This window comes from Eretmochelys imbricata, chromosome 1, assembly GCF_965152235.1.
Source record: "Eretmochelys imbricata isolate rEreImb1 chromosome 1, rEreImb1.hap1, whole genome shotgun sequence".
Taxonomy (NCBI): Eukaryota; Metazoa; Chordata; order Testudines; family Cheloniidae; genus Eretmochelys; species Eretmochelys imbricata.
In genome coordinates, this window is record NC_135572.1 from 220,099,088 (window position 1) to 220,124,870 (window position 25,783).

The 25,783-nt window shown below is 52.5% G+C and overlaps 1 protein-coding gene across 1 annotated transcript in view; it reads left to right on the plus strand.

Moving 5' to 3' along the window:
• The window catches only part of LOC144268961 (antigen WC1.1-like), a 47,439-nt gene extending 32,312 nt beyond the window's left edge, over positions 1-15,127 (plus strand). Inside the window, exons 7-16 of the mRNA XM_077824347.1 lie at positions 1,946-2,260; positions 2,815-2,877; positions 2,953-3,267; positions 3,691-3,725; positions 4,058-4,232; positions 6,520-6,615; positions 8,075-8,158; positions 12,757-12,846; positions 13,485-13,622; positions 14,845-15,127. Of these exons, the coding sequence (XP_077680473.1) occupies positions 1,946-2,260; positions 2,815-2,877; positions 2,953-3,267; positions 3,691-3,725; positions 4,058-4,232; positions 6,520-6,615; positions 8,075-8,158; positions 12,757-12,846; positions 13,485-13,622; positions 14,845-14,993 (1,460 nt within the window). The 3' untranslated portion in view covers positions 14,994-15,127. The remainder of the gene's footprint in view (positions 1-1,945; positions 2,261-2,814; positions 2,878-2,952; positions 3,268-3,690; positions 3,726-4,057; positions 4,233-6,519; positions 6,616-8,074; positions 8,159-12,756; positions 12,847-13,484; positions 13,623-14,844) is intronic.
• The last annotated feature ends 10,656 nt before the right edge of the window (positions 15,128-25,783 follow it).

A 25,783-nucleotide genomic window follows, 5' to 3' on the forward strand; every position in this document is an offset into this window, starting at 1 on the left:
GGGCTCTTTAATCTAATGCAGAAAGGCAGAACAAGAGTCGATGGCTGGAAGCTGAAACCAGACAAATTCACCTCAGAAATAAGGCCCAGGTTTTTAACAGGGAGGGTGATTAACCATCGGAACAAACTACCAGGGAATGGTTCATTCTGCATCTCTTGAAGTCTTCCTGTCTAGACTGGATGCCTTTCTGGAAGCTATGCTTAAGTCAAACTCAAGTTATTAGGCTCTATGCAGCTGTTTTACAGACAGTCAAATTATTTGATCTCATGATCCCTGTCACACTGTCTGGAGAGGCTCACGGCACTGAGTGCCCACCTCAGGGCAGATGGTGAGAAAGGCAATACCCCAAACTGCTGGTGTGTTCTATAAGTAGGTTTCACCAAGCCAGGAACAAATGTGAACTCCTGGACCAATGTTCCCTCTACTTTTTACATCCATGTGCGGAATGAATTTTGTTATGTGCACCAGTCTAGAGGTGATGTGTGGTGGGGTTGGGGCTGAGGGGTTCAGAGTGTGGGAGGCAGTTCAGGGCTGGGGCAGAGGGTGCACAGGGTGAGGGCTCTGGCTGGGGGTGCGAGCTCTGGGGTGGGGCCAGGGATGAAGGGTTTATAGTTCTGGCTGCCCTTGGGCTGTGGCAGGAAGAGAGGACTCCCCCAAGGCCTCTCTTGCTGCAGCAACCTGGGGCCAGGGGAGAGGCACCTCTCCCCACTGCGGCAGCTCCGGGGCTGGGGAAGAGGTGCCTCTCAACCCTAGGCCCCTGTGGCTGCGGGCCTATGCGGTCTTTGATAGCCTTCTGTGCGTCCATATGGCCATGCAGCTCAGAGGGAACTTAGTCCTGGATCACTATATCTATCTTACCATGGAGTCACAGAGAGTCCCCTTAGACTCTCCAGTCTATTGTCACCCAAACAAACTGGACTTCATCATAAGTGGTCACTTACACCAAAAATCACATCACATTCAGGTTTCTTTCAATCCCAAGAGACCAGTCACTTACTCAGATCACTTTGTACCCTGGATCTTACACCAAAGACAATGCCTGTAGCCAATCCTGTAATAAAGTATGTACAGGTTTATTCACTAGGAAAAAGAAATAAAAGGGTTGTTTACACGGTTAAAGCAAGCAATCATCTACACACAAATGAGTTACCATTTATATCCTCGGAGTGACAGAGTTGTAGTGATCTGTCAATTCCAAATGTCCTTCAGCGCTGACCCAGGGGTAACCCCTTGGGGTCTCGGCCTTCAGTTTGGTTTCTTTAGCCCTGTCACAGTTCAAACAGCCAAAAAGATGAAAAATCTTCCCATCTATTATTTTTATTTCCCTCTTCCAGCCTTCAAAGCAATGGGATAAGACCTTCTGCATGTACTACATGCAGGGGATGGGCGGCGGGGATCATTCCCGTGCCTGAGTTCACAAGTTCAGAGCAAACATTTTCAGTTATAAAGCAAAACTTGCATATGTTCTTGTAGCATGGACCACAGACATCACAAGTGAGATTAATGCCAGTAGCAACTAACCAGCATTTCATAAAGTCTAAACACTCAATACATTCTTCCAAGACTAATACCTGTTTTCAGCAAAACTAACACACATGTGACCCTGCCTGGTCTCCAGCTACAAGATTGTAAGTTCTCAGCTAAGGCCTGCAGCCTGGGCAAGAGCTGGCATCTGGCCTGCCAATGTCACAATCCTTCCCGGCCTTCATCTATTACAATCTGTATGTAGCTGCTGCTAAATGGTGGCCTTCCAGAGATGCCCACTGTATTTCGAAGGGGCCTGTGGTGTCTAAAAGAGTCTCTTACTCCTGGAGTAGTTCTCTAGCAGTTGCTCCTGCAGAATGATGCACAGGATCATTAGCAATCGCTGGGATTTTACTCTTCACACCACAGTTCATTTCAGAATCAAATGATTTAAATTCCCTTTTTCTGCACTTCCTTCTAGAGTTCACAGATCTGAGGCTGGTGAGCGACAGTGACTGTGCAGGGAGGCTGGAGGTTTTCTACAATGGGACGTGGGGCAGTGTTTGCTCCAATGCGATGTCTGGAGTCACCCCAGCAATTGTCTGCAAACAGCTGAACTGTGGGGACGGAGGGCAGATTGCAAGTGACTTTGAATATGGACCAGGTTCTGGTCCCACGTGGCTGGACCACGTTGCATGCAGTGAGCAGCACAGCTCCCTCTGGCAGTGCCTGTCAGACCCTTGGGATCCAAAGTCATGTGATAACCGAGCAGAAGAGACCCATATTTCTTGCACTGGTAATTAGGAATCTACCTGCATGCGCATGTGCAAACCCACATATACACGATGTGTTTAATTAATTGAAGGGTTAGGATAGAACTGTTGTTGTTGTTCACATCTCAGTGTAGGCAGATTTAAATTCTCAACACAAGTTACAAACATATTTTCATGATGTTTTATAGGAACAACCATTTGTCTGATTAACAACAAACATGGAAGTTAATCAATTAATTTTAAAAGAGACCGGTGTTGGACACTGCGATAAGGTAGTCTGAGAGCTGAGAAAAGCCTCTCCCTAGAGACCATCATGAGACAGCTCTGTGGTTATTAATCCTTTTGGGATGAACACTCAGAGGTGGGCCCAGAACTGGAATCCCCCACAAGTCGAGGTGCATGTCGGCCTGTGTGTCTGAGTAACAGCTGAATAGCAAATTAATTAAGTATTAAATAACCCAGAATTCACATTTCAGTTCACACAGTGCTGAAATTAGGGGTTTAAAATACAGATAAATTCTACTCCCACATCACACACACAACCCAGTGCATTCACCTCAGCTTTTTCTCTCCATAGGGAAAAAACCAAAACCAACTCAGACCCTGTTTGCCGAATGCCCGAACTCTCCAAGCTGCACAGGTATCTCTGCTTCTCACTGTCTCCCTCTTAGTCCCTAAGTTGTCCCAGTAACATGTGAGGTTTCTGCATTTCTAGACCAGGAGAAGTTACGCATCGTGGGAGGAGAGGACAGATGCTCGGGGAGAGTGGAGGTTTGGTACCGTGGCTTCTGGGGAACAGTTTGTGATGACTCCTGGGACATGGCGGATGCTAACGTTGTGTGTAAACAACTGGGCTGTGGATCTGCTCTATCTGCCCTGGGCGAGGCTGCATTCGGCGAGGGGACTGGTCCCATCTGGGTGGAGACGTTGAATTGCAGAGGGACAGAGTCATCTCTCTGGGACTGTCCTGCCAAGCCCTGGGGTGAGAGCAACTGTGGTCATAAGGAAGATGCTGCCATGAATTGCTCAGGTGAGTGACAGGAGATGTTTCTGCTACATGCTGTAATATTCAGGGAAAAGGATGGTTAAGCTCACCCATTCCCTTTGGTCTCAGACCAGGCCCTCCCATCTCCTGAGTGCCGGAGCATCCTGGATGTTGAGGGGTGGAACCTTTGTGGGGTCAGACTGGCTCAGACATTAGCCCAAATAGCCCCTGCATCCATCACAGGCCCCACTGTGCTGGTTTGTTATGAGAGTCCTCATTGCTGCACAGAGCACAAGGGACTTGGGCCCTAAATCACAAACAAACAGGTCCTGTGCTTCTGTGAGGGAGTTTGTGGAGATGACAGCTGGAGACAACCAGGGACTCTCAGAGGTGAGGATGCCCCCCAGGAACAAACCCGTCACCTCCCCCTTACTACAGGTTCCAAGTTTCCTCCCTTTAATTTTGCAGGTCTGACAGAGATGACAGATTTTCCAAATACCCCAGTTAAAGCATCTCCTTCCTCCCATCTAGGGTTAAATTTCCCTGGGGCTGGGTCACAGTGGAGGAGCTGCAAGCTGCAGCCTGAGGGAAGGAGCTCCTTTCCATGGCTTGTGACATCTGAGGGCCAATGACACCGGGGTGGGAGCTGCAGGCCATGCTGAGCCAGAGGATTCCTGTCTGCTGGCTCCAGCTGACCGGGCAGGGCCCATGATTTAAACAGCATCCTGTGAGCTGCCCCCATGGTGCACAGACTGTGTCCCAGCCCATTACCCTGCTGTCCTGGGCCCTGCAATGAGTGACTGGGGAGCTCCCTGGGGGCCCCTGACTCTCACAGGCTAATCTCTCCCTGTCGCATGTTCATTTCCATCCAGCTCCCCCACGCCGCCCTCCGACCGACAGTGGGAGAGTCACGGTGCCCGTGGTCATCTGCATTATCCTGGGGGCCCTGCTCTGCCTGGTCTTAATCATCCTGGGGGCGCAGGTGCGAAGTGCCAGGGCACAGCGCAGAGGTGGGTCCTGATTGGTGTCACTGTGTGAAATGCCTCTGCAATAGCAGGGGGGCTGCAGGGTGTCAGGGTGAGGGGCGATACCAGGCTGGGTGGGGTGGCCAAGGGTGCCTGTTAACTCCTCTCTCATTGAATATTTCATTAACTGTCTGGCAGTGAAACAGTCCAGCCATGAAATCTGGAGATGATACTGGCTAGGGACCTTTACAGTTTCAGAGAAACGGCATCTGTATCCCCACCCGCCCCCACCCTCCGGTGATCCACTCCAGGAATGCCTACTCAGGCCTCCAGCCCTCACCTGTCTCTGGGTGGGAACCCCCTGTCCCATCTCCATGTGGCCAGGGGTTTTTAAGACTGCACAGCCCCCTGCCTTCCACTGTGATACACCCAGCAAACCAGTCTGCCAACAGGCCAGCCCCATGCTGTGCTTTCTCCCCAAGGGCTATGAGCAGCGCATTGCCAGCAGTTACAAGTTACCACCCAGCTCTCTCTCAGCAGATGACACCTTATTCCTAGGATAAAAGTGTGACAGAGAAAACATTAAAAACAATAAAAATTCCTCCACACTTGCTGAACATACCAGAATTCACCCATCTTCCTCATGGGCAGCCTGGTAGACCAACATCCCTCCTACGATTCAGTGTTGGGATCCCCATGGACAGAAGGTCCTGCCCATTTGCAGAATCAAAATGAAGGCCCTGAGTCTTTTTAAACTCAGCCTTTCATATCAGAAAGCTCAGCATTTCATATCATATCATACCTTTGTCTCTTGGTCTCTGGTAACCCAGTTTGAACCAGTCTGTATAAACCACCCTGAAGGTTGTTACCTTTCTGGAGTTTTTTACAATCTCAGTGATTCACCTTAATCACCCCCCCACCCCACCCCCCGACACACACACTCAGTGTTTTTTCTTCCTGGAGGAGCTGTGGTAACCCTCCGACATGCAGTAGAACATGAACCATTCATAGCTTTAATATAGTGATTCCCAAAGATACTGCCTGGAGCTGCAGTATCTGCCACAGGGAGGGGATCTGAATATCATGAGGAGAGACATCATGGAAAAGGGACCGAGAGAAATTGGAAATATTGTCAAGGAAAAAAGGTGTATAAAAATAGAGCTGTGGTAAATAGTTGTGAAGAGAGTGATCCAATAGAAAAGACAATCTTAGGAAGATTTACTGTCTTGTACTCAAAGCTGGCACTTGTAGGGGATTTTACATCTATAACAGACTTTATACAAACATTAGCTACCAGCTCCTCGGCAAGAAGATAGAGGACGGGACTGCCATCAACATACATGTAACAGTCACAACTTTGCAGTAAGACAATGACTATAATCAGATCTCATGCTTCAGGGCTTCAGCCAGTCTCCTGCAGGGGTCAGGAAGGAATTCTGGGAAGCCCCCATCTTTGTGTTTTGTTTTGCTTCATTTTGTTTCTTGCCCTCCTCTGAAGCATCAGGCATTAGCTACAGAGGGATATATGTCACTGGATGGGCTGGACCAGTCCTCTGAGGTGATACAGAGAAACCTCTTTCAAAGATAGGTGGGTGGTGTGTCTTTTCCACATGTTCAGGGTCAAACCAATTGTCAGATTTGGAGTCAGGGAGAAATTTCCCCCCAGGTCAGATCGGCAAAAAGGGACCTTGGGGGATTTTCCTCTTCCTCTGAAGCATGGAGCGTGGATCACCTGCCAGGATTATCAAGGCATCTCTCAAGTAATCAGTTCCCTGCCATTGCAGGGGCCTTGGGCATTGGTGGCACCTTACTCGCTCCTGCTTTCTGCCTGTGGCACACAAGAGTTTATTCTCCTGAGGACTGAAATGCTTTACTCTAAGTGCATCTTTGGGCTCAAACCTAGGAGTATCTGGGTGAAATGCAGTGGCCTGTATTATACAGGAGGTCAGACTAGATGTTCTAATGGTCCCTTCTGGCCTTGAACTCGATGAAAAAAAAGAGGTTCTCACCATTTTGCAGAGAAACACCTGCGTGGGGGAAGAATTATTTAAGCTGCTCCAAAGGGGAATAGCCAGAAATAATGAGATGAGATTAAAAAACATTTAAGATGAATGTGAGGAAGCTTCCTGACAGCGGTCTAGCCCTGGGAACCATCATCAAAGGGCTGTGGTGGAAAGAAACCCTGTCACCTGTCTCATTTAAATTCCAGCACTGGGAATGTGCGGAAGGATTCAGGCTTGCACTGGGCCCATGGGGAGGGGCTGGATGATCCCATAGTATTTCCCATCTCTGGTTTCAATGACCCTGTGCAAACCCTGCCCTTTGTTTTCAGGCTCCAGAAGACCCTTGGATCCCTTCTCTGAGGCCGTGTACGAGGAGATTGATTATAACCTGATGAGAAAAAAGCAGGAGATGTTCAGTCGCTCAGGTGTGTGGGTCTCACTCTTAACAGGCAGCAGCTATTAAATGCCCTGTCCATCTGAGGCCCTGACCCAGAGTTAAATCACTGCAGCTTCAGCCCTGTGAGCTTGTCATTGGAGCTGGGCACAAGTCTCCGTTATGAAATGTTTTGGTGAAAAATGCAGATTCAGAGACACTGAAACATTTCACAAATTCCTGTCAATTTCAACCAATTGTTCCAAATACACACAGAATGATTTATTTCATTTCAACACTTTTTATAGAAAACATTTTGTTTTTTCAATTAGATATTACTTTTCCATTAGAAATTTCCTTTAATATTATCGGAAAGAAAACAAATCAACAAAAATTAACGAATGTCCAAAAGAACACCAAATGGTGTCATTCAACATTAAACTTTTTTTTTTACTTTTGCATTTCCCAAAAATTGACAAAAAAAGTCATTTTGGGCTCAACTCAAAACAATCTTATGTTTTGCTTTTTTCCCCCAATGGTCAGAAAACCAAACCACCTGTTTCTTTTACCAAGCTCTAGCTGTGGGAGCTGGGTCTGTGGTGAGAGCAGCAGTTACTCATGTCGACTGAGAGAGATGGATTTGCTTCCCACTGTACACTGAGTGTCCCAATTCTAGGAACAATTAATTTCCCATCTGCCCGTCCTGCAGCCTTGGCGTGTAACCAGTGAGGGGTCAGGAAAGCGACTGGGGCAGGCTAAACTATCATTTGAAAACTTCTTTGGAGCAGGGGATGTTCTTTGCCCCCCTCCCACGGCAGCCACTGGTCTGCTGTGTCAGCTCCCTCCTGCCCCCGGAGCAGAGAGATCAGCCCAGGAGAGCCTCATGAGTTTGAGTCCCGGCCCTTTTATCCTTTGTGCCATTTTGTCTCAATGTCTGATGGGAACATCCTGCCCAAGGGCTCTGCTGTGGTGGAGCTCTGAGAACATGCTCAGGGCATCCCCCAGCATCACTGCCAAGATGATTACAGTGAATGACAAAAAGAAAAGCGGTACTTGTGGCACCTTAGAGACTAACAAATTTATGAATCACAGACTCTGCTTTGGGCCTTTCTTGGTTTAATTTGGAAACACCATGGAGGGCTGATCGACTGATTCATGGGGGAGGTGGGTATTTACCCTTCAGAGGGAGGAGTCCCCTCTGTGGCTGAGGAGGCCAGGACAGTTGCGGAACTTCCCTGGACCAGCAGCCAGAGACTTACCTTTCACTCACCACAGCATCCTGCAGGTCAGATTGCATCATCCCCTCAGTCACATTTACCACAATAACATGGAGATTTCTCTTGGGGAGTCTGTGTCAGACTCTCACTGCTCGGAGTTGCTGTGAGTCACCACGTCCTGTAGAGGAAGGTACAGACTGAGACTGGAAATCCTGCTCCAGGCCCCGGATGTGTTCCCAGTCCCACAGTTCTGCTGTTCTCACTGTGATGAATTTCTGGTTCTCGTCTCTCCAGTCTCCTATTCAGATGATTCAGTGACGAAGCTGCAGTATTACACCGGGGACAGCGAGGGGGAAAATGATCCTGGATCAGAACAAGGTAATAGGGGAGGGGCAGACTCATGCCAAGAGACCCAAATCTGGGCAGAGAAATGAATTTCTATCACACTTTCTGCAATCGCAGCCATTTCCCCTCACACGGTTCCCATTTTACACAGTCGGGTCTCATCCCATTGAACAGGATTTCTGTCAGAATCTCAGGATGGGAACATGTGACCATCTCCTGAGCACACTGAGTGGCTCCCAGTGACCTCCCCAGGTGAGGAGCTGGAGGAGACGGGTCAGTGTCTTTGGGTGGAGGCGTCAGTGCCCAGCAGGGCTAGTCTCTTGTCCCCAAGAGAGAGAGGAATCAATCATAGAATCATAGAATATCAGGGTTGGAAGGGACCTCAGGAGGTCATCTAGTCCAACCTCCTGCTCAAAGCAGGACCAATCCTCAACTAAATCATCCCAGCAAGGGCTTTGTCAAGCCTGACCTTAAAAATTTCGAAGGAAGGAGATTCCACCACCTCCCTAGGTAACACATTCCAGTGTTTCACCACCCTCCTAGTGAAAAAGTTTTTCCTAATATCCAACCTAAACCTCCCCCACTGCAACTTGAGACCATTACTCCTTGTTCTGTCATCAGCTACCACTGAGAACAGTCTAGATCCATCCTCTTTGGAACCCCCTTTCAGGTAGTTGAAAGCAGCTATCAAATCCCCCCTCATTCTTCTCTTCTGCAGGCTAAACAAGCCCAGTTCCCTCAGCCTCTCCTCATAAGTCATGTGTTCCAGTCCCCTAATCATTTTTGTTGCCCTCCTCTGGACTCTTTCCAATTTTTCCACATCCTTCTTGTAGTGTGGGGCCCAAAACTGGACACAGTACTCCACATGAGGCCTCACTAATGTCGAATAGAGTGGAACGATCATGTCTCTTGATCTGCTGGCAATGCCCCTACGTATACCTCCCAAAATGCCATTGGCCTTCTTGGCAACAAGGGCACAGTGTTGACTCATATCCAGCTTCTCGTCCACTGTAATCCTTAGGTCCTTTTCTGCAGAACTGCTTCTGAGCCATTCGGTCCCAAGTCTGTAGCGGTGCATGGGATTCTTCCGTCCTAAGTTAAGGACTCTGCACTTGTCCTTTTGAACCTGATCAGATTTCTTTTGGTCCAATCCTCTAATTTGTCTTGGGCCCTCTGTATCCTATCCCTACCCTCCAGGGTATCTACCTCTCCTTCCAGTTTAGTGTCATCTGCAAACTTGCTGAGGGTGCAATCCACACCATCCTCCAGATCATTTATGAAGATATTGAAGAAAACCGGCCCGAGGACCGACCCTTGGGGCACTCCACTTGATACTGGCTGCCAACTAGACATGGAGCCATTGATCACTACCCATTGAACCCGACAATCTAGCCAACTTTCTATCCACCTTATAGTCCATTCATCCAGCCCATACTTCTTTAACTTGCTGGCAAGAATACTGTGGGAGACCGTGTCAAAAGCTTTGCTAAAGTCAAGGAACAACATGTCCACTGCTTTCCCCTCATCCACAAAGCCAGTTATCTCATCATAGAAGACAATTAGATTAGTCAGCATGACTTGCCCTTGCTGAATCCATGCTGACTGTTCCTGATCACTTTCCTCTCATGTAAGTGCTTCAGAACTGATTCCTTGAGGACCTGCTCCATGATTTTTCCAGGGACTGAGGTGAGGCTGACTGGCCTGTAGTTCCCAGGATCCTCCTTCTTCTCTATTTTAAAGATGGGCACTACATTAGCCTTTTTCCAGTCTTCCGGGACTTCCCCCAGTCGCCATGAGTTTTCAAAGATAATGGCCAATGGCTCTGAAATCACATCTGCCAACTCCTTTAGCACTCTCGGATGCAGTGCATCCGGCCCCATGGACTTGTGCTCGTCCAGCTTTTCTAAATAGTTCCAAACCACTTCTTTCTCCACAGAGGGCTGGTCACCTCCTCCCCATGCTGTGCTGCCCAGTGCAGTAGTCTGGGAGCTGACCTTGTTTGTGAAGACAGAGGCAAAAAAAGCATTGAGTACATTACCTTTTTCCTCATCCTCTGTCACTAGGTTGCCTCCCTCATTCAGTAAGGGGCCCATACTTTCCTTGACTTTCTTCTTGTTGCTAACATACCTGAAGAAACCCTTCTTGTTACTCTTAACATCTCTTGCTAGCTGCAACTCCAGGTGTGATTTGGCCTTCCTGATTTCACTCCTGCATCCTCGAGCAATATTTTTATACTCTTCCCTGGTCATTTGTCTTATCTTCCACTTCTTGTAAGCTTCTTTTTTGTGTTTAAGATCAGCAAGGATTTCACTGTTAAGCCAAGCTGGTCACCTGCCATATTTACTATTCTTTCTACACGTTGGGATGGTTTGTTCCTGTAACCTCAATAAGGATTCTTTAAAATACAGGCAGCTCTCCTGGACTCCTTTCCCCCTCATGTTATTCTCCCAGCGGATCCTGCCCATCATAGAATCATAGAATATCAGGGTTGGAAGGGACCTCAGGAGGTCATCTAGTCCAACCCCCTGCTGAAAGCAGGACCAATCCCCAATTAAATCCTCCCAGCCAGGGCTTTGTCAAGCCTGACCTTAAAAACTTCGAAGGAAGGAGATTCTACCACTTCCCTAGGTAACGCATTCCAGTGTTTCACCACCCTCCTAGTGAAAAAGTTTTTCCTAATATCCAACCTAAACCTCCCCCACTGCAACTTGAGACCATTACTCCTTGTCCTGTCCTCTTCTACCACTGAGAATAGTCTAGAACCATCCTCTCTGGAACTACCTCTCAGGTAGTTGAAAGCAGCTATCAAATCCCCCCTCATTCTTCTCTTCTGCAGACTAAACAATCCCAGTTCCCTCAGCCTCTCCTCATAAGTCATGTGCTCCAGACCCCTAATCATTTTTGTTGCCCTTCGCTGGACTCTCTCCAATTTATCCACATCCTTCTTGTAGTGTGGGGCCCAAAACTGGACACAGTACTCCACATGAGGCCTCACCAATGTCGAATAGAGGGGAACGATCATGTCCCTTCATCTGCTCGCTATGCCCCTACTTATACATCCCAAAATGCCATTGGAATTCTTGGCAACAAGGGCACACTGTTGACTCATATCCAGCTTCTCGTCCACTGTCACCCCTAAGTCCTTTTCCACAGAACTGCTGCCGAGCCATTCGGTCCCTAGTCTGTAGCTGTGCATTGGGTTCTTCCATCCTAAGTGCAGGACCCTGCACTTATCCTTATTGAACCTCATCAGATTTCTTTTGGCCCAATCCTCCAATTTGTCTAGGTCCCTCTGTATCCTATCCCTGCCCTCCAGCGTATCAACCACTCCTCCCAGTTTAGTATCATCCGCAAATTTGCTGAGAGTGCAATCCACACCATCCTCCAGATCAGTTCCCGGAGGGAGTCAAAGTCTGCTTTTCTGAAGTCCAGGGTCCGTATTCTGCTGCTCTCCTTTCTTCCCTGTGTCAGGATCCTGAACTCGACCATCTCATGGTCACTGCCTCCCAGGTTCCCGTCCACTTTAGCTTCCCCTACTAATTCTTCCCAGTTTGTGAGCAGCAGGTCAAGAAGAGCTCTGCCCCAGTTGGTTCCTCCAGCACTTGCACCAGGAAATTGTCCCCTACCCTTTCCAAAAATTTCCTGGATTGTCTGTGCACCGCTATATTGCTCTTCCAGCAGATATCAGGGTGATTGAAGTCTCCCATGAGAACCAGGGCCTGTGATATAGTAACTTCTGTGAGTTGCCGGAAGAAAGCCTCGTCCACCTCATCCCCCTGGTCCGGTGGTCTATAGCAGATTCCCACCATGACATCACCTTTGTTGCTCACATAAGATTGTCCTATGTTATAATTACAGATGGGCTCAGCCCAACTCACTGATCCAAACCCACCAGAACTTTGTGGGAGGGGGGATTTGCAGATTCTGACCCCAGCTTCGGATCTCAGTTTTGGGGCCGGCACCTGTCGTTATAACAGGCTGAAGCAAAATCCTGGACCTGAACTTCCCAGCCTGGCCCCATCTCTAATTACAAACAGGGCGGCATTACTACCACAGCTGCTCTCAAGGGAGTCCATGATTTGGGCCCTGTGGGAGTTTAACCTGTCGCTGGGTGGGGGAGACACTGAGCAGATGAGCCAGTTCTGCTGAGAAGCTGGAGCGCTGCCAAGTTGAGCCCTGGGCTGCCTGAAAGGCTAGTGGAGAGCAGGAGCTCACAAAGGATCAGGCCAGTGATCTCCCAGTGGGAGCTTTAATTCCTGCAGAGGAGACGTTCCGCCCCCCAGTGAAACAGGAAAATTCAAACCTGTCTGCAGAGATCAGCTGGATTCACACAGGCCGGCTCTGGCCTGGCAGCGCCCGTGTTCCAACGTGTTATATCAGCACAACCCAGATCCTGCTCCCACTGAAACACATAAAAGAGCTGCTGTTGGATTCTGCAGGGACAGGATTGTCCCCTTGTTATTTCTGGGACTCCTGTTTCACTGTAGTTCTCTGACTTGTGCCCTTCTTCCCTTGGGCCCCTGCGACTTCCCCTCTCACGTGCCATGATACACAGCTCTAGTTAGAAGGGCCACTTGCACTGAAGAGACGCTGCTGGTGCCATGGGCTGAGTGTGGTGTTTGCTGTTCCAGAGGGAGTTTCCCCAGGGGGGTCTCAGTTGGATTATGATAACGTGGAGGAGCCTGCCTTGAATGACATCCCCCAGACTCCAGAAGGCCAAGGTGAGCAGTGAATCCGCCTCCTGGAAGCAACGTCACTCTGATAAAAAACTAACTGTATTTCTCAGTAGGGACAATAGTGGTTTGTTAAGAAAACCAGGAAGTTCACCCACCAGTATTTTCTATTGGTGTAATGCTGGGGGCGCTGACCAGGTGCATGACAAGAGCTGTGTGGAGGCCCAGGTGTAGGGAAGCATGTGATGTCCAAAGGCATAATAAAGGCCCATAGCAGGGACTGAAGGAGCAGTCTGCTCAGGAGCTGCCCACGCTATAGTTGGCTCAGGTCACTGTCCCAGCTTATATACATCTGTGTCAGACATGCTGTGCTGGGGGGGACATAGAGATTTTACACCCAAGGACCCATGTCCCAACCTTATTAGCTGGCTCCCCGCCCCCCCACACTTGTAATCTAGGAGCTCTTGGATCCTCTCAATTAGCTCCTGAAATATATCAAATCCATGTGATATGTGAAATCCCCCAGTCTGAGGGTTTCAGAGGAGGGCTTCTCTTAATGCCCTGAAAGTGGAAGTTAAGTCCTGAGAGATCCCCAGGGACTAGTGAGGCTGATGCATCTGCAGCCTGTAGTTTATTTCTGTCTTCACTGTGAATATTCTCTTAATTACTTCCTATCTTCACGTCAGATGCCCCTGCCCTGCCTGGAGATGTCCCAGGGGCTGTTTACGATGATGCCAGAGAAGTGTCTGTCCCTGAAGGTGACCCTGGCTTGGGGCAGAATGATGAAAAAGGTACTGGGACGAGTGACAGGGATGCACAGACAGGTGAGTGGAGAACTGTTTGCACTTCACAGTGTCTCTGCAGAGTCGGGTAGCTGGAAATGTGGGGTACACAGCAAGGGAACAGCCCTGGCCAATCCAACACCTGTGAGAAAACCTCTCCTTCTCTCATCTCTCCATTCCCTCAAAGAAGAGGCTTCAGTGCCTGAAATAGAGAGAGGAAAAGTAGGATCTGTTCTGGGTGGTACTTCCTGGTCAAACCAGCAGGATAGCTCAGATTCCCTCAAGCTCTAGGTTCAAATCCTTGTGTGACTGCCCTACTCTTGATGTACTGGATTCCTACCTATTTACTGAACGTGTATCTTTTGGGCAGAATCTTATAAACCAAAGTCATGTTACTGCTGCACAAATGCTAAAGAGCCCATGACACTTCCTGTAAAAGTCGGGCTTAGCCCATTATCCTTGGCCTAAGTTTCCACTCCCCTCCCTGTTGTGCCATGAGCAGAGGAGGTGCAGTGGTGATGAAATGTGCATTGCTTAGTACTTGATGCTTATCTTCATTGTTAGGGCAGAGTGAAAGTTCTGATGTCCTTAAGTAAGTGCTCCTGGCTGGTAAGTGCTTGGGATTTTTTTCACAAATTTACAGGTAGCTATAGCTGGCACTGGGCAGTGTTAGCTGGTCTGGAAACCAAAGGTTTTAATTTCTAGATTGTGTATCGAGATGATGGATTAGAACTTGTTCTAGACCAAGCCAGAAGACTGAAGGGGGAACAATTCCTAGCCCACACCGTAGAGCAAAGGTTCTCAAACTGTGGAGCATAGAATATATTCTGGGCCAGCATGAGAAGCCAGAGCAGAGAGCAGCGGCTACTTTCCATGTGCCCAGCTTCGAAGGTAGCGCTGCAACCAGCAGCAGCGCAGAAGTAAGGATGGCAGAGAATGGTGTTGCCACTCTTACTTCTCCGCTGCTGCTGGCGGCAGTGCTGCCTTCAGAGCTCGACGGCCAGGGAGCTATGTACTTACATGGCTCTTTGTGACTCAATGCCCGACTGCTTTTTATATTTAGTGAGAGTTGCATGTTGATTTTTGTAAATCGGTAGATGTACTTGTGTGGTGGGGGTGGGGGGCGTCAACTACAATGGACACAAAGAAGGGGGCTGATCAAATAAGTTTGAGAACCACTGCTGTAAACTCTGCCTTGCTCTGCTGCTGCCCATCACCGTAGAGTGGATCCACGGACTGTATGTGTCTCCCTTGGTATTTTCAGGTGGGAGTCTGCACTCACGAAGGAGTGAAGGTGTATCTGGGATGGAGAAGGAAACCCTGTTCCTGCCTCTGGGAGACACTGGTTATGATGATGTGGAACATTGTGACTCTGGGGGATCAATATCAGAACAATGTGATTGGACAAAATAACCTTGTGCTGATGTAAACGCTTCGCCTCTTTCTCTTAGAAATGCTCCCCCTGTTATGATGGTCCAGAGACAGTCCCTTCCAGTCTGATAGACAAAGCAGGTGTTTTTATAAGATTTGTGTGAAGTTGCAAGAAATACAAGTGTGAGAGGGAAAAGATTCATAAACTTTCTTTGTATAATTTTCCATTTTTTCAAGGGGTGGAAGTTTCCTGCTTTTTTATGCCTGTAATTTCTTCATCTTGAATTTGTGCCTTTTTGCATATTAAATCCTTTCTGAAAGTCTTCCCTGTTGTGGAAGTGTTTCTTGCCAGAAGAATTGTTCAGTTTCCAGGGTTCATCACAGGGAGAGGCTGAGATACAACAAACCAAGAGACAAGGGCAGGCCACCTCTGGGTATGGACGGCTGTCTGATGGGAGGTGGGTTTACACTGAATGTTCTGTCAGGCATGTGGTAAAAGTGAGACACCAGCAAGAGAACATTCTGAGATGAGCAACATGGTTGTTCCTAAACCTAATTCAGATCTGAAACTTTCCCTGAATCCAAGGAGATAAATGGGAAATTATATCTGGGTAATTCCCACCTGAACTGAAGGAAAAGGTAAAAAGAATTCCCCATTAGCGATAAATACAGAGGATGAATATTTCTGCTAGGACAAAAAATAAATTTTATAGAAAATAATGACAAGAGGAGGGTCAATAAGAATCTGGGTTTCCACTGAAGCAGTAAGGCTAAAACAAGTAACAAGTCACTGAGTTGTTACTAGAAACCCCAGTAAAACCGATCGTTTTCACACAGTGGAATATTTATTTCCATGACAATCTACGAATATAGTTTAAAGTCAATGCTGAGCTGAGTACTGACAAGTGGAGAAGCCAGAAGTGTTCTCTGGATGAACCCTCAGTGAAATCAATACCAGAATGCCCACAGAGTACATCGCTATTTCACAGAAATATCTTTCTTTCCTTTACCACCAATCCTGCTTGCAGTTTGGTCACTTCATCTGTAGAAGGATAGAATGGAAATAGAAATGATGAGAGAAGGAGTTTCCAATCATCTGCATTCAACAGGGTCAGGGGTCATATGAAGACGCAGAAATACATCAATTTACTTTTGAAAAGAGAAAAATTAAAAAGACAAAACTGAGACATGTCACTGACCCGTGGAGACTGAGGAGGGAAATCTCAGGGACTGTGCTACCCTGTTCCAGGGCAAAGAGAGGAGGAGAACTCCCCCGAAAATGACACCTGCAGATCCTGGAGAAAAGGAAAGAGAACAGGGACAGCAGCAGGTGAAGGTGACTGAGTAGGGGATTCCCTTGTATAAGTGGGGGATGTTATAGAGATATTGTGATCTAGATCACTTGGGTCCATTCAAACACTGAGCGTTAATAAAATGCAAGGTCATATTTCTGTGACTCGGAAGAGGATTTAGGTGTCATAGCAGACAAACAACTCAGCATGAAATCCCAGTGCCATGCTGTGGCCAAAAGGACCAACGCCATCTTTGGATATTTTCACGGGGTCAACTCACTGCACGTGGTGCCTCCTCCTGGCAGCTCTGGGGATTAGCTCTTGCCAGGCACTACCCTTCTCTGATGGTATCTCTACCCGTCATCTCTTTCACCCTATGGCCCCTCTCACTCTTCGAGCTGCAGCTTCCTTTTAGTGAGCTGGCCAGAGGACTGGGCCACGAAGGTTCTCCCCTTCCAGGGAATTCAAAGTCCTTGTGGACGAGCTGTCCAGCTGGCATCCTCAGCACCCTGGGCCACATCCCAGTGGCTGATAGGGAACCCAGGCCTGCCTCTACACTGACTTCCAGCCATGCAACCGTCACACAAGCATCCAAGGGCTGTATGGTCCCACTCTGTGCTGCAGTTTCCCTGGGCTTCTTCCTACCTATCTGGATTCCCCCTTTCTGGCTCCTACGCGTAGGGGCAGCTAGGGGGCTCTGCACACTGCCCCCGCCCCAAGCACCACCCCTGAAGCTCAACATTGGCTGGGAACTGTGGCCAATGGGAGCTGCGGGGGCAGTGCTCCCTGGCTGCTCCTATGCACAGGAGCCAGAGGAAGGACATGTCACTGTTTCTGGGAGCTGCTTCAGGTAAGTGCGGCTCAGAGCCTCCATCCCTGACACACTCCCATGCCCCAACCCCCTGGCCCAGCCCTGATCCCCCTCCTGCTCTCTGAAGCCCTCAGTCCCAACCAGGAGCACACTCCTGCACCCCAAACCCCTCATCACCAGCCCCACCCCAGAGCCCTCACTCTGCCCCCCCAAACCACTGTCCCAGTCCTGATCCCCCTCCTGCTCTCTGAATCCTTTGGTCACAGCCCAGAGCACCCTCCTACACCGCAAATCCCTCATCCCTGGCCCGGCAACAGATCCTGCACCCCCAGCTGGAGCCCTCACCCCTCTTGCATTCCAACCCACTGACTCAGCCTGGAGCCCCCTCCCGCACTCTGAACTCCTCATTTCTGTCCCCACCCTGAAACCCACACCCCAGCTCCCTGAGCCACCCTGGTGTAAATGCAAAGTGAGTGAGTGAGGGTGGGGAAAGTGAACGACAGAGTGGGGACAATGACAGGATGAAGTGAGTTGGGGGCAGGGCTTCAGAGAAGGGGGGGCAGGGGACAGGGCAGGAGTGTTAGGTTTTGTGCGAGTAGAAAGTTGGCAGTCCTATTCTTCAGGCACAGCCTGGGAAGTTAATTGTCCTGCCTAGCCACTTTAACCCCTCAAGGCCTTGTGTGGGGTGGGCACCCAATCACAGATAGATATAGATATATCTATATAGATATAGATAGATATGTATTGTGACAAAGTTCCTGCTCTACCTTGGTGGGTCTTGCACTTATTGGCAGATTTGCTCGCCTTGGAGCTTAACGGCAGCCCTCAGCTTGGCCGTTTTTCTGAACCGACAGTCCAGGTTGACACCTCCTGTGTCTGACCAAGAGTTGGGAGGATTTGGGGGGAACCCGGGCCCGCCATCTACTCCGGGTTCAAGCCCAGGCCCCTGTGGAGTGCAGCTGTCGAGAGTGCCCCCTGGAACAGCTGTGCGACAGCTACAACTCCCTGGGCTACTTCCCCATGGCCTCCTCCCAACACCTTCCTTATCTTCACCATAGGACCTTCCTCCTGGTGTCTGATAATGCTTGTACACCTCAGTCCTCCAACAGTCCGCGTTCTCACTCTCAGCTCCTAGTGCCTCTTGTTCCCAGCTCCTCACACCACACCACAAACTGAAGTAAGCTCTTTTTTAAAACCCAGGTGCCCTGATTAGCCTGCCTTAATTGATTCTAGCAGCTTCTTGATTGGCTGCAGGTGTTCTAATCAGCCTGTCTTAATTGTCTCCAGAAGGTTCCTGATTGTTCTGGAACCGCCCCTGTTGGAAAACGGAACGTCTTTTGCTTGCTCCTCAGCTATCTGCTTTCTGTTCTTTCCTAAAGCCCCTGGCCCGGATTTTTCTTACTTTTTGCACCTGCCTTAGTCCCCCCCGACCGGGCCGGTCGCTTTTTTTGTTTTTTCTTGATTCTTTGTTTTTTTTTCCCCGTCTACGTCCTTCGCCAGCACCCGCCCCCCCCACGCCTGCTTTCGGGCGCAGCTACTTGCCTCAGCTGAGCCCCCGGAGGAGGGGGGGGAAGATTGCTGATTTTGCTGTCCGGCGGGGGGAGTGGAAACCCCCAGACCCAGCCGTTTTGCCAGCAGCTCGGACCTTACAACATTCTTAACATGCCGGAAGCCTTGGAACACAGCCAACACAGCCGGAGGAGAAGATTCAGCAGACAGAAGAAATAATATAAATCATCGTGAGAGGGCCGTAAGACTGAGTAATTTTCTGAATTATACTCTCGTGGGGGGGAGTTTGACTGTGATTACTCGCGTTTGTGGCGGCACAGGGGGTGTGGCCTGGAGACCCCCACCCCCGATCCATCGGTGCCCCCACCCCCCCCATCGTTATTACAACTGTCACGGCCCCCCGCCGTCTGTCCCTGCTGGCAACCTGCCATCTCCCTTCGGATCCAGCTGTTCGCTTTGAACTTTGCCTTCCGGACCGGACAGAACAGCCGACCAACCGAGACTCTTTGGACAAACGTGTGTGGGTCTGCACCCGCCCCCCCCCCGGATTGCTTATCCCACAGCTTGCCCCTATTACTGGACCCCAATTTTGTTTCCCTCCCCTCCCCCAGTTTAACCCCCTCAGCATTCCCCCCTCCCCGCCCGCAGCCTAGCGGAAGGAGGGGCTACCTCGCCTTCTCCCCTCCCCCCTCCTCCTTCCGGTGTCTTCCTGTCTCTCCCTGCTTACAATGGCGGGGAACGAGAGGGGCGAGACTGCTTCAACAAAACTAGTTGTCCCTCCCCCACCACCACCCCTGCCCGATCCCCAAGGTCCCCCCCCTACCACTATTGTTAAGATACTTGCCACCCCCCCTGCTGAGGCACCGGTAGCAGGAGGCACCAGGGTGATCGCTACTGCTGCTGCACCCACTGCCCCCCCAGATTCTAGGAAACCCCCCCCGGTTCGCCGGAAGGGCCAGGGCGGGTGGAAAGGAAAGGGCCCCGCTAAAACCACTGAGCCCTCCATGGCAGGGGCTGCCCCCACCGCTGTGGCCTCGTCATCAACCGTGACGCCCCTCCCTGCGTTTCCCTCCACCAGCTCTGCGATTGTCCCTCCCCCGGCCCCCAGGACGTATGCCCGGGCGGCAGCGGACTCCCCCCTGCCTGCCGCCTCGTCATCTCGCCCCCCCCGCCTCCGCCACCATCACCAGCGGCCGAGGCCCTTTCCCCGCCTTGACCAGGAAGCACGGCGTCCGTTGCCTCCTGGTGCCCGCCTCGCCCCACGTGGAGACATACGTGCAGGCGTTGGCGAAGGTGGTAGGACCCACGGCTATTGTGGCGGCCTCCAAGATGTATGGGAAGGTCGTTTTCTTCTTAGCCTCGGAGGATGCCGCCCAGGAGGCGGTAGAGAGGGGCCTGACGGTGGGAGGGGTGTTTGTCCCCCTAGAACCGTTAGAAGATTTGGGCGTTCGCCTTGTCCTTACCTCCGTTCCTCCCTTCCTACCCAATGCTGCCCTGTTACCCGCTCTTTCCACCCTGGGGAAACTTGTTTCTGTCATCAGCCCTCTCCCGTTGGGCTGCAAGGACCCCACCCTCCGTCACATTTTTTCGTTCCGCCGGCAAGTGCAGCTTCTACCACCGGCAGGGGCGCGTGACGAAGAGGCGCTTGAGGGGTCCTTTCTAGTCCCCTACCAGGGAGCCCGCTATTGGGTCTTTTATTCTACTGGAGAGGCCCGGTGTTACCTCTGCCGTTCAGCGGGGCATGTCCGCAGAGACTGCCCTTTGGCCCGGGGGGGGGGGCACCCGAAACCCCCGAGACCCGGCAGGACATCGGCCCCGTCGCTGCCGACGCCCCTGGCTGCCCAGCACCTGAAACCAACCCTCCTCCTACTCGACCCATCGCTGCTCCCGTCCGGGCCCAAGAGATACCTTCCCTACAACGCCCGGGCGAGCAAGGGAGTTCCACCCTTGCTAGTACCAATCCAACAGAGCCCATGGAGGAGCGTGTGGCAAGGATATTATTATCGGGTATAGGAGAGGGCCCTCCCCAAGGAGAAACCCCCGCCCCTCATGTTGCCTCACCGCTACCTCCCCGAACCCCTAAACCATCGCCTCCGCCCCCCGACACGACCCCTGCTAACCAGCCCCCAGATGACGCTATGGAGAGCTGGACCCTAGTCCAGGGGAAGCGAGGCAAGCGGAAGGCTCGAGCTCCGCTGCATCCACCCGACGCGGAAGCCCCCCGGAAGACCAGGAAAGGAGGCACTGCTATTGAGCCTCCCGCCACGGCCACGAGCGAGATCCATCCGCTGGTGTCGGGAGGGGAAGATGGACTGGCATCGGAGGATAGAATCCCCCCTCTACGGGAGACCCTCCCCTCCAAGACTTCTGAGGACGCCCCTGCTGCCTGGACATTACCCGAACCCCTCGCGGACCCCGGGGCGACCGTTGAGGCGGGCCCTAGAGGAGAGGCCCCCGGGGTGGCAGGAGTTGGCCTCTCCCCCGTGTACGCGGAGATTGAGGCCCTGGATTTGACCCCGGTCACCCAGGGAGGGGATGATCTGCTGCCGGCTGGCCTCGAGCTGGGCAGCCTTACCCCAGCCTCCCTTTCCCCATGCTCCCTCCCCCTAATTGCCTTCCCGGGTGAGCACCCTGCAGAAGGCGGTCCACCACCTGATGCCATGGCCGCTAAGACCATCATGGAGCCAGCGCCTAGCATTATTGGGAGCCCCCTCCCTTACCCCTTAACCCTTGACTCTGCTCAGGAAGCACTTTCCTTTAGCTGCTTGCCTCCTGCACCCCAGAGCCTTGCCCCTGCCCCCACCCCTGCCCCTGCCCAAGTTCCCTCCTCCTGCAATGTTAATGCCGCCCCTGGGGTTATTTCCTTTCTGCCTTTTGCAGATTCCCCCCAGGGAGCAGTCTTTGCACTTTCTAGCCGCGACCCATTAGGAGTGGCAATTTTTCCCCTGCCATCCCCCTCCACCCCAAGGCGTGAAATGAATTTAATAACCCCAGCCTGTCAGACGCCCCGTCGGTGGTCCGCACCCTGTCTACCCGCCTTAGCGGACCACGAGGCTGTATTAAGAAGCCCATCAGGGAACACCTCGGGAATTGTAACCCCACCCCCCCCATGAGCTGCGGCATGCGCTACGGAAGTTCCTAGAGCACACCCGTGGCGCCCGCGATAGGGCACAGCTGGCTCTTCAGCTATGGGGGGACTTTGATCAACTCCTCCAGGCCACACGGGCCCTTATAAAGGAGGGCAGGGGGCAAGGAAGGCGCGGTGCTGCGGCCTACGAGCGAGCCCGCAGCTTCCGACGCGATCTACTCACCCACGGGATGGGTCACGGGTTGCTGTGCAACCCGCCGGGGGCCCTGAACTCCCCCGCCGATACGAGGCCCCCACCCTCCCAGCCCTCCGCATGACGCCTCTCATTATTGCGACCCTGAATACCAGGGGCTGTAGGATGGCTCTCCGCAGGTCCCAGGTGCTCTCTTACCTTCGGGAGGGGAGGTACTCTGTAGTTTTCCTGCAGGAGACCCATACGGACCCGGCCGCCGAGGACAGGTGGCGGCTGGAGTGGGGGGACGGGGTATACTTTAGCCACTTCGCGACCTGGCAAGCTGGAGTGGCGACCCTGTTCTCCCCCGACCTACGGCCTGAGGTGCTAGGGGTCACCGAGGCCGTGCCGGGCCACCTGTTGCACCTTCGAGTCCGTATGGAAGGGCTCGTTGTTAATCTTGTTAATATTTATGCCCCGCAAATGAGCTCCAGGCGGCCACAATTTTATCAGCAGGTGTCCGACTTTCTCGGCACCCTGGATTCGCACGAGTGCCTGGTCCTGGGAGGGGACTTTAACACCACCCTCGAGGAACGGGACCGCTCAGGGGCCGAACCGAGTCCGGCCGCTGCGAATATTCTCCAAGGGATAGTTGACCATCACTCCCTGGTGGACGTCTGGCGTGACCATCACCCAGATGACACCTCCACATTCACCTTTGTCCGGGTGGAGGCCCATCGGTCCCACCACTCTCGGTTGGACCGTATTTACTTTTCCCGTTTCCATCTTTCACAGGCCCACTCCTCCGCCATTCGGCTGGCCCCATTCTCCGACCATCATTTAGTCACCGTAACGGTCTCCCTCCGTGCAGAGAGACCGGGGCCGGCCTATTGGCACTTTAATAACAGCCTGTTGGAGGACGAGAGCTTTGTGACGTCCTTCCGGGAGTTTTGGCTGGCCTGGCGAGAGCAGTGGCGTGCCTTTCCCTCGGTGCGGCGATGGTGGGATCTCGGGAAGGTGCGCGCCAAGCTCTTCTGCCGTGACTACACTCGGGGCACCAGCCGACGGAGAACTGCGGCGATAGAGCAGTTGGAACGGGAGGTCTTAGAGATGGAGAGGCACCTGGCCGCCAACCCTGAGGACCCATCCCTCTGCGGAGCATGCCAGGAGAAGCGGGAGGAGCTCTGGGCCCTCAAGGACCACCGGGCCCGAGGTGCCTTCGTTCGGTCCCACATCCACCTCCTTCGAGAGATGGACCGCGGCTCCCGCTTCTTCTATGCCCTGGAGAAAACGAGGGGGGCCAAGAAACACGTCACCTGCCTTCTTGCGGAAGACGGCACCCCCCTCACGGATCCGGAGGAGATGTGTGGGACGGCCCGTGACTTCTACACAAGCCTTTTCTCCCCAGACCCGACCGATCCTGACGCTTGCAGGGTGCTCTGGCAGGAACTCCCCACGGTCAGCGTGGGCGACCGAGACCGACTAGAGTTGCCTCTCACCCTGGCCGAGTTCTCGGAAGCCCTCCGTCGCATGCCCACCAATAAATCTCCGGGCATGGACGGGCTGACCGTGGAGTTTTACCGCGCGTTCTGGGATGTTCTCGGCCCAGACCTAGTCGCCGTCTGGGCTGAGTCCTTGCAGAGCGGGGTCCTCCCTCTGTCCTGCAGGCGAGCGGTGCTCGCTTTGCTGCCGAAGAAGGGGGACCCCCGCGATCTACGAAACTGGCGTCCCGTCTCACTCCTTAGCACGGATTACAAAATCGTAGCGAAAGCAATCTCGCTGCGGCTGGGGTCCGTGATGGCGGACGTGGTCCACCCAGACCAGACCTATACTGTCCCGGGTCGCAGCATTTTCGACAACCTCTTTCTAGTCCGAGACCTTTTGGAACTCGGGCGGAGAGATGGTCTATCGTTCGCCCTCCTGTCTCTTGATCAGGAGAAGGCGTTCGATAGAGTAGACCATGGGTACCTCCTGGGCACTCTGCAGGCGTTTGGATTTGGACCTCAGTTTGTGCGTTTTCTCCAGGTGCTGTATGCCTCCGCGGAGTGTTTGGTTAGGCTCAACTGGACCCTGACTGAACGGGTCAGCTTCGGGCGAGGAGTGCGGCAGGGGTGCCCCCTCTCGGGCCAGTTGTACGCTCTGGCGATCGAGCCTTTCCTCTGTCTCCTCCGCAGGAGGATGACAGGGTTGGTGCTGTGGGAGCCGGAGCTGCGGCTGGTCCTGTTGGCGTACGCCGATGACGTACTCCTCGTGGTCCAGGACCCGGGCGACTTGGCGCGAGTGGAAGCATGCCAAGCCATCTATTCGGCAGCCTCCTCCGCCCGAGTCAACTGGGTCAAGAGCTCTGGCTTGGCGGTGGGGGACTGGCGGCAGGTAAGCTCCCTCCCATCCGCACTTCAGACCATCCGGTGGAGTGCGGGTCCACTGCTCTATCTCGGCGTTTACCTTTCCGCCACGCATCCTTCCCCGCCGGAGAACTGGCAAAATTTAGAGGGCGGGGTGATAGAGCGGATCCGGAGATGGACGAGGCTCCTCCGATGTCTCTCCCTCCGAGGGAGAGCACTGGTGCTTAACCAACTAGTCCTGTCCACGCTCTGGTACCGGCTCAACACCCTGGCCCCGGCCCCGGGTTTCCTGACCCACCTCCGGAGATTAATTCTAGAGTTCTTCTGGTCAGGAATGCACTGGGCCCCTGTTGGAGTTCTTCATCTACCCCTGAAGGAAGGAGGGCAGGGCCTGAAGTGTCTGTACACTCAGGTCCGCGTTTTCCGCCTCCAGGCCCTGCAGAGGCTCTTTTATAGTGCAAGTAGTTCGGCGTGGAGCATACTGGCGCATGCCTTCCTGCGCCGTTTCCAAGGGCTCCGCTACGACCGGCAGCTCTTTTACCTTTCTCCGAGGGGTTTTCCGCGAGACCTCTCCGGGCTGCCGGTCTTCTACCAGGACCTCCTCCGGACCTGGAAACTGTTTCTAACAACCAGGTCCGTGGCGGCCACCGTGGGAGCAGATCTCCTCACGGAGCCCCTGCTACACAACCCCCAGCTCTGTGTGCAGGTGGCGGAGTCCCGCTCGGTGCGCCAGAGGTTGGTCCTGGCGGAAGTCACGAGGGTCGGAGACCTCCTGGACTACGACCGGAGAGACTGGTTGGATCCCCTGATGCTCGCTCGGCGCATGGGGCTCTCCAGCCTCCGTACCCCCCGGCGCGTACTTCAGGAGGTGAAGGCCGCCTTGACCCCCGCTGCTCGGGCTTACGTTAGCCGAGCCTTGTGCGAGGGCGCACCCCGCCCATCCCTTACCCCAGGCCCGCCGGACTTTTCCATCGGGCCCCTACCCCGTAGATCCCAGCAAACCCCTCACCCTTTCACTGCAAGCCGGCTGCACGAACTGCAGCCGGTTAGCTTTCACATTGCACCACGGAAATACTTATATACACTTACACTTCACACCCTTCACGCCCACACCCTGGTGTCCCGCCCCGATACAAAGTGGCAGGATCTCCTGCCACCTTTGAAGGGTGAGCAACCTCGGTGGGCCAGCCTGTATTCCACCTTGGTCCCAAGGCCCGTCGGGGACATCAGTTGGCGGCTCCTTCACGGAGCTGTGAGCACGGGCGTGTTTCTGACACGGTTTACCCCAATTCCGGATACTTGTCCTTTTTGTAATGTGAGGGAAACCCTGGCGCACGTGTATCTAGAGTGTGCCAGATTGCAGCCCCTTTTCCGGCTCCTCACAAATCTTTTGTTACGCTTTTGGCTTCATTTCTCCCCTCACCTTTTTATCTATACACTTCCCATCCGTGGCCCCACAAAGTAGCGGGATCTTCTGGTCAACCTCCTCCTAGCTTTGGCTAAAACAGCCATTTATAAAACCAGAGAGAGGAGGTTGGCCCATGAAACGTCCTGCGATTGTGGGGCCGTTTTCCGATCCTCAGTACATTCACGTATCCGGGCGGAGTTCCTCTGG